Source organism: Sinohyriopsis cumingii, chromosome 17 (assembly GCF_028554795.1).
Source record: "Sinohyriopsis cumingii isolate HCF-2022 chromosome 17, ASM2855479v2, whole genome shotgun sequence".
Classification (NCBI taxonomy): domain Eukaryota; kingdom Metazoa; phylum Mollusca; class Bivalvia; order Unionida; family Unionidae; genus Sinohyriopsis; species Sinohyriopsis cumingii.
The window spans coordinates 60,140,394-60,151,408 of record NC_142977.1 but is presented as its reverse complement, the minus strand read 5'-3'; the positions used below and the strand labels follow the sequence as shown (position 1 = coordinate 60,151,408).

The window sequence follows — 11,015 nt, the reverse complement described above, 5'->3', positions numbered from 1 at the left end:
ATGAATAAGGTTGCCATATGTAGATAAATGTATCTTTTGTATAAAAGTATTTAATGTTTATCAAAGATAGTAATTCACATGAAACCCAACACTGCGTGTAAATAACGTCAATCAGCAATAAAATGCCAGTCACGTGATCAGAGCAAGACCCAGTGTTTCAAAAATCTCCCTGTAAACAAATAATTCAAATTGCATACCTTATTTGCAGGTGCAAGGTTTGTACTCTGCATAAACAATGTACCGGTTCAAATGGGACGTTTCAATTTCTATCTTTAGATGTCCTTGAGTCTGTGTTAGCTTCTGTTCATTCTAACTGCACTACCTACAGGTGGGACATTAATGAGGATTCCCGTAAAAAGAAAGAGGATAAATGTGCGCAGTCTCTGCAGTCACTCTTTATTCCATTATGTAGCAGCATATGGATGATAAATCATAAACCACGAATCGCCAATCACAAAGATCAGCTGAAAGTGAAGAAAACAATTCGATGTGGTAAATAAGATTAGAGCTCTAGTATGATTCAAGATTATAATCATTGATATGAGGTTAAAATACAGACGCGGGCATTCGGATAACTCGACTCTAAAGAGAATGAAATCAGCTTATTCCGTATATATATATATATATATATATATATATATATATATATATATATATATATATATATATATATATATATATATATCATAATTGTTTTTAACTGTCATATTTAATACTTATAACTATTTCGTCTTTTGCATAAGTACAATTTCATCCGATAAGTATTGAATGAATTTCATTTTAAATGTAAACTAATTGCAATTCTTTAAAAATTTCAGCTGATCTATGAGCCGATCTATGAGCTGATCTATAAGCTGATCTATGAGCTGATCTATGAGCTGATCTATGAGCTGATCTATGAGCTGCAAGTCACAAAAGTGGTTAAATCAGCATTGTCCTCATCGAAAGAAAGAGACCTGTTAATGTAGCTAGTTCAGACTGCCGGATTTTCTAATAGAAAGTGAATCATGGAGGTTGTAACTACCAGACAATGGTCGACAGACACACAGACAGTTGAGGATGAAAATGACATATATGCCCTCGTCCGTGCAATAGCTACGTCCAGCACGGAGGATGCCAATAGGACAAGGTTTGAATCAATATCTAAAATAGTATTAGACATCAAAAGAAATGACGAATCAAAGAGACTCGTTTTAAAAGGTAATCAGATGGTAGACTATCAAACACCGTTACACATGGCGTGCAGCATGTTTTATCTGGAGAAACCAGCGGAAAAGAAAGTGGTTGAGCTTCTTGTGGAAGAATTTCCGGATATGATCCTGAGCAACAGGGAAGACTCAAATTTGTACAGAGGACAGACGCCTTTACATATGGCCATCTGTCGAGGAAACATGTGGCTTGTGGACACTATGCTTAATGCTTTATCTGCCCCTGATTTACATGATAAAAAGGTCACATGCCTGGAACAACGAGCCACTGGACTTAAATTCAAGAATACAGTGTTGCTTGCTGAGATCCCATTGTCAATCGCTGCGCTAACGTGCAACAAAGAATTATTTGAAAAGCTCCTACAGCATGGAGCCAAAGTGGACGGCGTGAACAGTCAGTCGGAATCCATATACCACTGTTTTATTGTTTATGCTTACCTTTATCCCGAAAAACTGACTAACATTCTGGAGATGATGAAATATATACACGAGGAATCAGTGGTGGACGAAAAGAGCAAAAAGAAGCTGATGTTGATGGACAGAATGGGAAGGGAGACCACTCTACAGATGGCGGCCCGCTACGGCCAACACAGGATCTTTGCCTACATACTAGAACAAGTAAGTATTTAAAAGTAATATGCAACAAAATGTTGCAGATTCAAGCGAATTTATTGTTAGTTTGTCTCGTTTAAACTTATGTTTCTATATTTTAAGTTCTCTTTCTTTTCCTAATAAAAGCGACAGTAAGTGTTAATTGTAGTACAATGCTTTTGTGTCATAGTGAAGGTTCTAAAACTGTAAATGAACAAACACGTCTACATTATGATCATAAAAATCGTGTCCCATTTATATTAGAATTCAAGTATAAATTCGATTCATTCCACTTCTTCTATATTTAGATTGAAAAAAGTAAATGGTAACAAACTTTAATTGCATCTTCTACCTGCACAGGACGCCATAATAGTTTTCTTATGTTTTCGTTTTTTTAAAATAAATTTTGATTGATCTTTACCTCAGTCATGTTGTTGTTGTTGTTGTTGTGAGGTTTAACGCCATTTTTCAGCACACGATAGGCTATACATGGCGGCCAGTATTAATGGTGGAGGAAGAACCCGGGAAAACCCCGGAAAGAACCACCGACCCTCGAGAAGCTACTGGCAAGCTTTCTCACATACTCACATTGGCTGAATCTTAGACTCGAACCGCCGCAGACAGAGGTGAGATGGCAGTGATCCGTAACGAAGAGCGCTTTAGACCACTCGGCCACTCGGGGCCCCACCTCAGTCATGAAAGTCTGTAAAACCTGTCTTTGCTAATCTCAAAAGGAATTGTCAATTCTGTACAGTCTGCTGAGCTGGAGACATACGTGTCATCTGTCTTTGCATCTATCCTAGACTGAAATTGGCAGTCAAAAAAGAGAAAAGCAAAGATCCTGAAAGTGCATAGCTATTTTAGCCTTAAACTGGCTGGTTGATTCCAAATTCTTTTTTTTTTTCTTTTTTTTTTTTGTATACTGGACAGCAACATGTTACAATGTCCTCAAGGCAGAAAAATAGTTATGCCATTAGAGGGGGTATTGTGATATATTAGTGTTTATCACAAACCGAAGTGACGCCTGCTGTTTTTATAAATAGTTATTTGATAATGAATGAAGCCTTTCGTAAATAAATAAGGTGCAGTAAAGATGTATGTTTTATTTATATGTCTCCTTCTGCAGGCATACTGTTACCTGTCTAACAAGGATGGACTGTTCGATATAAAGATGTATGACGTAACCGACATTGACCTAAATCTAGCACGTGCTCTCAGACGAGAAAATGCAGCATTGGCAGTTGCAAGCCCCGGATATTCCCAGTCTAAAGAGGGCCCAGCTCAAAACAGGGCAGACGTGGATACTGACAGAACCATTTCAAACACCTCGTCAATATTTGATATCATGTTCGATTTGAATTACACAACTGCCTTTGAGTTTCTTCAGCAAGCCCCCATACGCCGATTAATTCTCCAAAAGTGGACATATTATAGGCTCATATTCTATCCTTTCTGGATTTTTCACGCAATATTTATGATTTTGCTGACTGTAAGTGCAGTCGAGCGAGCCAGAATTGTACGAGAAAGAGAAGCAATGGCCATCGAAGAACCCAACAACACAACCAATAAGAAAATATGGGGGATAAACGAGAAGCTTGATAGTCACTTTGTTACGACCTTCACAGTCATCAGTGTGATTGTGGCATTTATATATCTAACCCAAGAAGCGATGCGAATTGTCAACAGAAGGATGCCTTTCAATGTGACCCAGTTCCTTAACCCGTACGCGAATGGTGGATTCAGGTCTTCTCTGGTCCTGTTTTCCCTTTGTTTGATAGGCGATTTCGGTGCTACATGGAGTCCTTCATACGAAGATTATCTTCTTATTGTCGCTATCATTGTCGGCTGGCTGTGGTTTCTATTCTTTATCAGAGCTATTCGAAGGTTAAGCTTCTTCACGTCACTGATTCAGCGGGTCCTGATCAGCGACATTGCACGATTTGCAGTTATAATCGTTTTCGAACTAATTGCGTTTAATACTGCTTTCTTCCTGCTTCTTCAAGGACCCCCGGCCAAGGATGTACCTGCATTCAGTAGCTGGTGGGAGACAATGGTAAAGACAGTTCTGGCCTTTCTTGGAATATACGAGATTCCAGTCTTCGATGCAAAACAACCAGTCATTCTAAGTTTAGTATATCTAATGATGGTCGTCCTGACGACAATACTTATGCTGAATGCCTTGATCGCGGTGATGTCTAATACATGTACGGAACTTCTCTCAAATTTCAAAGACGTCAAAGAGATGCATCTTTGTCTGCAACAATTGTCAGTTATTTTGTTTTTTGAGAGCATGCTGCCTGCTACAATTGCCGAGAAATTAGCATCTAAGGTTGCAAAGCGGGATAAAATATTTTGCTTTGATCTGCGAACAGATAGTGAATGTAACCTAACTCGATATGTGGTTCAAATCGACTCTATCCGGGATGCGGAAAATGTGTCTTACCAAGAGTCAAAAGAGGAAGGTCTTGGACTTTATCCAAACTTTGACCGCATTTTTGGGACCAGAATCGAAAGTAAACCTAAATTTTCCTCCATGTTTGGAAACAGGGATGGAATTGATATCTTCAGTAAGAACTTTGCTAATTTTCTGGGCAACGAAAAAGGACAGATGATTGAATTTAAAAACGGTTCGAGGTTTGCTAAGTCTTCAAACAGCCTGACTGGACAGAGTTCAGGGACTCTGGAGAAAAGGACATCTACATCGTCCTTCTCTTCAACAGAGTCTAACTCCGTGACCATAATACAGTCCACGCAGGTAGAACGTCAAGCTATTCAGATGCAGAAGGTATCTTTTGACCTTTCCAGTGGCAACATAACAACTGCATAAAAGTTAAAGGACATGCAAGAAAAATATACAAAACATGAAAGGCTACAAATATATTAATGCTTCCGGTGAACTCTCTCTCTTATTGTTCCATATACACGTCTATAATGACTTACATGAAGTTGCTGCATCTCAAATATAAAAATATATGTTCAGACAACTAAATAGTCAAAGTAGAATAATACACATACTAATGCATCATCATCATTTTCGCAGCAAACCAGAAGAGTCCAGTCTTCATCATTCCAACATCAATACTTTGTTTAGCAATATGATGGTAGGGTTGTGAGAAAGAAATAGTATTTTACAATAGGAATCAAGACGAAATGTTTTCTCAAATCCAACAAATTCTTACACCTTTACAGAAAACTTACTGTTCCATGTCTGAAGCTAGATTTATACTACATGTTTAAAATGTTGCCTATTTTGATGCGTCTTGAACCGGTTTTCATAAAGAATTGACAGGTAGGTATTTCGAGAAATGTATGTATGCATGCATGTTTATTATATGAGATAGCCGATACAATTTAAGAGATATATCATAACGCTAGTGGTAAATAAGGTATACTTTAATTAGATATATTTCAAACTATATAAGACATACGTTGCATTTGTACCCATAAAATATTAATTAGATATTGATTAATACGATTTGAATATTTCAAAAATATTTTAACAAACTTTTAAGTAATCTATATTGTCTATAAAATGAAGCAGAGATTTTATAGTAAAATGTATTCGCAACTTAGTGAGAAAGTTTATATCAATATCATAAAAAAATACTATAAATATTGCAACATACAGTTATTATAGAACAATTAAGTGAAATGGTCCATAAACGTATAATTATTTCAAAATATTATTTCGTTTAATAGAAACTTAGTCATTTAAAAATTTATTCAATTACTTCGAAATACAATTTCGTTTACATGAAATACTATTTCGCATTTTCGTATTACTGGTTCGTTGAACGTATCGAAATAACAAGGGATTTCGCCTAATCGAAATAATAGTTCGTTATCTGTATATACTATTTCGTTTCAGCGAAAGAAAATTTCAAACTAACGAAATAATAATTCGAAATAACCAAATAGCATTTCGATATAGTGAAACAATATTTCAAAATAACTAAAACTTATTTCGGTTAATCAAAATATATTTCATTATAATAAATATTATTTGTATCCAGATTCTTTAAGAAGCTCCGTAACTTAATGTGTAATTTATGATATAAAGTGTGCAGTGCATATTACGGTCCACGTAATTTCTTAGAAAGTCTTCGAGGTATGACAATAGCGTTCATAGCTCATCGCATTGCTTCAGTGGCGTATCTTGTAAAGTATGCAACGTACGTCACACACAATATGATTTCATTAAGACAGTATTTAAGAAATGTCATAATAGAGAGTTTATAAGATATCTAGTTACATCTGCTAGGTATCTTAACAAGTATACAGCATATCAGCAAACAAAATAAGTTCACTTAGAAAGGGTAAAAGGCATGACATACTACAGAGTACATTAGAGATCCCATTATCTCTGCAACATATATTATACATTGTACTGTTGTTCGTTCTTCGAATTCCAAGATGACCATGCCATCACTGATTACTCTGGTTTCTACGAGTATGCGAGAAGCTGATCAGGCCAATTTGTGCTCTGAACAGTATGTGGATAACTTTACGTAACATGCACTTGCATTTTCTTGGTTGATAGAGGACTTTCTGCATTTCTGAAATCGCACTTCTGCATTACCTCTGCAATTCTCCTCCGCCTAAGAAATCTATATCCTTGGCTCCAGTATGAATGAATCTACGTCAAGTGGAGCGATTCTGTGCGAGATCTTCCTAAGATTCAGGGTCAATGTTGAAATGTTTCAGGGAGGACTTAAACGAATTACAGAAACTGACCACCCTGTGATTGCTTTCCCTTCTTCAGCTCGCCAAAGAGGATCTTCTTTGGCAGTCGCTCTTCTGAATTCCTGGTGGCCTGTCCATCTACAATGAGATATCATCCGCAAAGTGTGGACGCTTGAATTGTCTGCCCGGGTGAGAACCGCAGTCTCCGGGACCCTGTCCTGCCATCTTACCCTCACCAGTTTCCTCAAGCAACTAATGTGAAAGTGGTTCAGCTTCTTGGCAGGTTTCGCAACGATACAGCAGATTCAGCAACATACTGGCAGTATAGACCTTACGTTTTATTTGCAGACTGATGCCTCTGCTCTCTCACAGACTGGTGTTAAGTCTGCCAAAGGCCATGCATGGTTTAGCAATATGACAGTTTGACGTAGGTGCATTTGTCCATTGCATTGAGGTTTTGGCCATTTACTGTGATGGTAGGTTTTACGTTCGGCTTTCCTGGTGCAGGTTGATGCAACACCTGTGTCTTCTTGATACAGATTGTGAGACAGAAATTGTCAGAAACTGAATTGAAATGTTACATGTCAGACTCAGATCAATACTCTGTTACATGTCAGACTCAGATTTGTGAGAAACTGAATTGAAATGGCCCATACTCTGTTACATGTCAGACTCAGATCAATACTCTGTTACATGTCCGACTCAGATTAATACTCTGTTACATGTCAGACTCAGATTTGTCAGAAACTGAATTGAAATGACCCATACTCTGTTACATGTCAGACTCAATTTGGCATTCAGGGAAAAGTTGTTAGCAAATATGCGATCATAAAGGGCCACTTCCTGTAACTTTGTCTCCACCTAAAGTCTGCGCATATTGACGAGCTTACCGTTAGTCCAGTACCTAATGTCGATTACAGTGCCATAATCATGGAATGCATCAGAATGCGTTGCAGAAGACGGACGTTAGCGGTATTACCGGTATACACGTTTACCGCAGTATTTGTTTCTGGTGGAGGGTGTCACGGTGCTTTTTCACTGGAACTGTTCATCGGTAATTTCCGTCGAAAAGGAATCTCTAGAAATTCCCGTGTATTCTTGTTATCAAGTTAATGATGTTAACAGCATGTTTCCATTTTTATCAGAAGATAATTCAAAGACTTATTATCATAATTTTACAAAAATATTGTATTTGGCACAATTTATTTTGAATATGACAAATATAATTATTGTTATGATCCTTTAATCACATGTTTGACAAGTGTCAAGTAATGCAAAGGTAGTACAAAATCGGATTTTGTGAACGATAATTGGGTCAAATCTAACTTTTGTAAAATTAAATTCCGAAAAAATGTCATTTGTGTAGTCATTACTAGCGATGTCAATGTGTTAACTACATGTATTCATTTCTAAAAATGCAACTTATAATAAGATTTTCAAGAAATCAGGTGCGGGGGTTTTAAATTACTTTTTCGTAATTTCTTAAATCCACTAAATATTTTATCGTTTGCTATAAATTTGTTTGATGTTTACAGGCCATCTCCGATAAACATCCTCTCTAAATCTTGACGCCCCATTCAAAGCTAATATGCGTGGGAAGTAAACTGTATTTTTCAGTGTCAATACTTATTTTATTCACAAGCTTTATCACGTCAGCACAATGTCTTTCACAGGATGTTAGCTATAATGTAACCGTAATTACCCCACTTTAGTTATCGGTGTTAGATTACAGCCCTCAATACATACATAGCAAATGCAAGTACTATAACGTATTGACCATTTAACATTTTTGGTTGGGTAGGTGCGATTTGATTTTTAGCTGAGATATCATTTTGCTTTTATCTCATGATAATTATTTTATTTTCAGATTATATATTGGATATAATATGGAATTAGTTTGCTATACATTAGAACATTGACAGACGGAAATTTAAAGCACAATGCGTCAGGCAAGTGCCCCAGATAATCCCTAATTTTATTGCAGGAAACCGTGGTACGTAGAGTGGTATTTTTTTAAAATATCGCGGCACACTGCAGTACAACATATTTTGACGTATCTAGCTCTAGCGGAAAACATCATTCTGAAGAGTGTAAGGATAACACGCAGCCTATTTTACTCCATTGGTGAGAATGGTTCAGATGGCTCTCATTCGTGCACGACACAGCTAGCATGACATCGTCCACGACACGAGTGAGCATGACGTCGTCCACGACACGAGTGAGCATGAAATCGTCTACGACACGAGTGAGCATGACATTGTCCACGACACGAGTGAACATGAAATCGTCTACGACACGAGTGAGCATGACATTGTCCACGACACGAGTGAGCAAGAAATCGTCTACGACACGAGTTTGCATGACATTGTCCACGATACGAGTGAGCATGACATTGTCCACGACATGAGTTAGCATGACATCGTCCCCTACATGAGTGATCATGAAATCGTCCACGACACGAGTGATTATGACATCGTCCACGACACGAATGATTATAACATCGTCCACGACACGAGTTAGCATGACATCATGGGATTGCCAATCATTACGATGAATTTCTCTGAGCAACCAAATTTTGCCAAGATCCTACAAAGGCATTTACTGCTGGCTGTATCAAAAGCTTTCGTCATGTCGTGTTCCAGGAATTTCTCCTGGAGATGACGAGCTTCAAACAGCATATATGTGGTCTCTCCCTCCAGAAGCCTTACATACTGTCATCCAGGCTATTGACAGCAATGAAATGTCCCCATGATTGTCTGTTGCCTTTCGGTTAGTACAAATAAACAATGGATGCATCTTTGTGTTCCCTAAGTCCACATTGAATTTTGTCTTGTACAATTGTTTGTGCATTACAAAATTGTATGATGCCTAAAACCCGCAAGAGATCATTTTACGTTTATAAAAAAAGTTGAAATGATTCTATTTGTAAGACATGCTTTTAAAAACTCAAAGATCTTTAATTAATTTTGCAAGATATATTTTAAATTATGTTAGACATCTTACTAAGCGAATAAGACACTAAAGGAAATTTATTAAACAACTGATAAAACTAATGAGTTATTTTAGAGGGAATACATTGTTAGACTTACCTATTGTTTGAAAATTAGATACAGTTACTACCGTTTTTAAAAAACATAATATGTTTTTTGAACACATATCTATACTTTCTGCGGAGGAATTCGTCTTTTTGTCGTAATAATTAGTTGTTTATATCTTTGTTATTTTGTTTTTCGTCAGTTTTTATTCCATTGAAAAGTATTTAACAGTTCTTTACATGAGAATATATATGCAAATTGTGTCCATAACATTTGTGAAATAAGCATATTACCTCACCACCCAGTACATACAGCCTGTACAGAAAATTCAGCCACACTTGAGAGAAATATAAAATGTTTTCGGTTGACAATTGAACGCTTTATCTGTAAAACTTACAGTATATTCAGAACAAGATACAAGCTATAGACTTGATCAAAATATTAAACTTTAAAATTGATCCCAACATGTTGTGTACACTATGGAAAGTATCGATGGAAAATATATTAGCAAATATCCACATGTTATTATTTCCCTTTCCATCTTCTTCTTATTTCCCCCGGTATGTGTTGAGTGTATTGAAGATTCCAAACCTACCTGTCATTTATTTACATATCCTCATAAATGTTATGATATGGTCACCTTCCTTCAATCAGTATAAATGTAGATCAGCTTACAAGGAGAACATACTGTGGGGAGGACGGCTTACAAGGAGAACATACTGTGGGGAGGACGGACGTATAGATACATGGATACATGGACAAAAGAACTTACGTACTTGCGTATGGATACATGGACAAAGGGACTGACAGACGGAATGACGTATAAACTGACGTCTACATGGACAAAGGGACTGATGTATAGACGCATTGATACATGGACAAAGGGACTGCCGGTCTACAGACAAAGCGACTGCCAGACGGACTTGAATCATCAAAAGAACAGTAAAACTGGTTATAATGAAGCGTTTACTTGTGAAGGTTTTATACATTTGATTCCCGGACATGTTTATGGCTTATGCAAGTGTTGCTAAGGTTGTTAACTGCTTCATAATCAAAATATATTTTATTAATAACATAGCATTGTGAGTCATTATGAGTCAAATTGGTATAAAGTATTTAATAATCGAGTTGTGCTTTACTATCTAGCTTTCATGTGTTCAATAAAGTAATTAAACACCTATATGATGTTTACTTCATTTAACAGCATTAACTATTTACATTTCCACTTCTAATGAAAACATTTATATACTCCAAAATAACTGCTATGTAACCATAGTGAAATACCTCCGCTTCATATGAATACGGTTAACAATAAGTTTCGCTTAATGTATACTTACTTTTTTCCCCTCTATCAGAGTTATCATTAATATTAATTATTTATGATACAAATCAAAGATTCAAACACAACTGCTATCAAAAAACTTCAGATTGTGTCCTTTTGTGCAAAGACATAACCTAAATTAGCCACTCCACACATATTTATTTAACAAATTTATTC

At 36.6% G+C, this 11,015-nt stretch overlaps 1 protein-coding gene across 1 annotated transcript; it reads left to right on the top strand.

The window, feature by feature from the left end:
* Positions 1 to 322: 322 nt before the first annotated feature.
* LOC149779048 (transient receptor potential cation channel subfamily V member 6-like) lies at positions 323 to 10,697 on the top strand. The gene is made up of 3 exons (XM_089939617.1): positions 323 to 492; positions 819 to 1,826; positions 2,926 to 10,697. The coding sequence occupies exons 2-3, from the start codon at positions 1,008 to 1,010 to the stop codon at positions 4,624 to 4,626; spliced, it is 2,520 nt and encodes an 839-aa protein (XP_089795743.1). The 5' UTR covers positions 323 to 492; positions 819 to 1,007; the 3' UTR covers positions 4,627 to 10,697.
* The last annotated feature ends 318 nt before the right edge of the window (positions 10,698 to 11,015 follow it).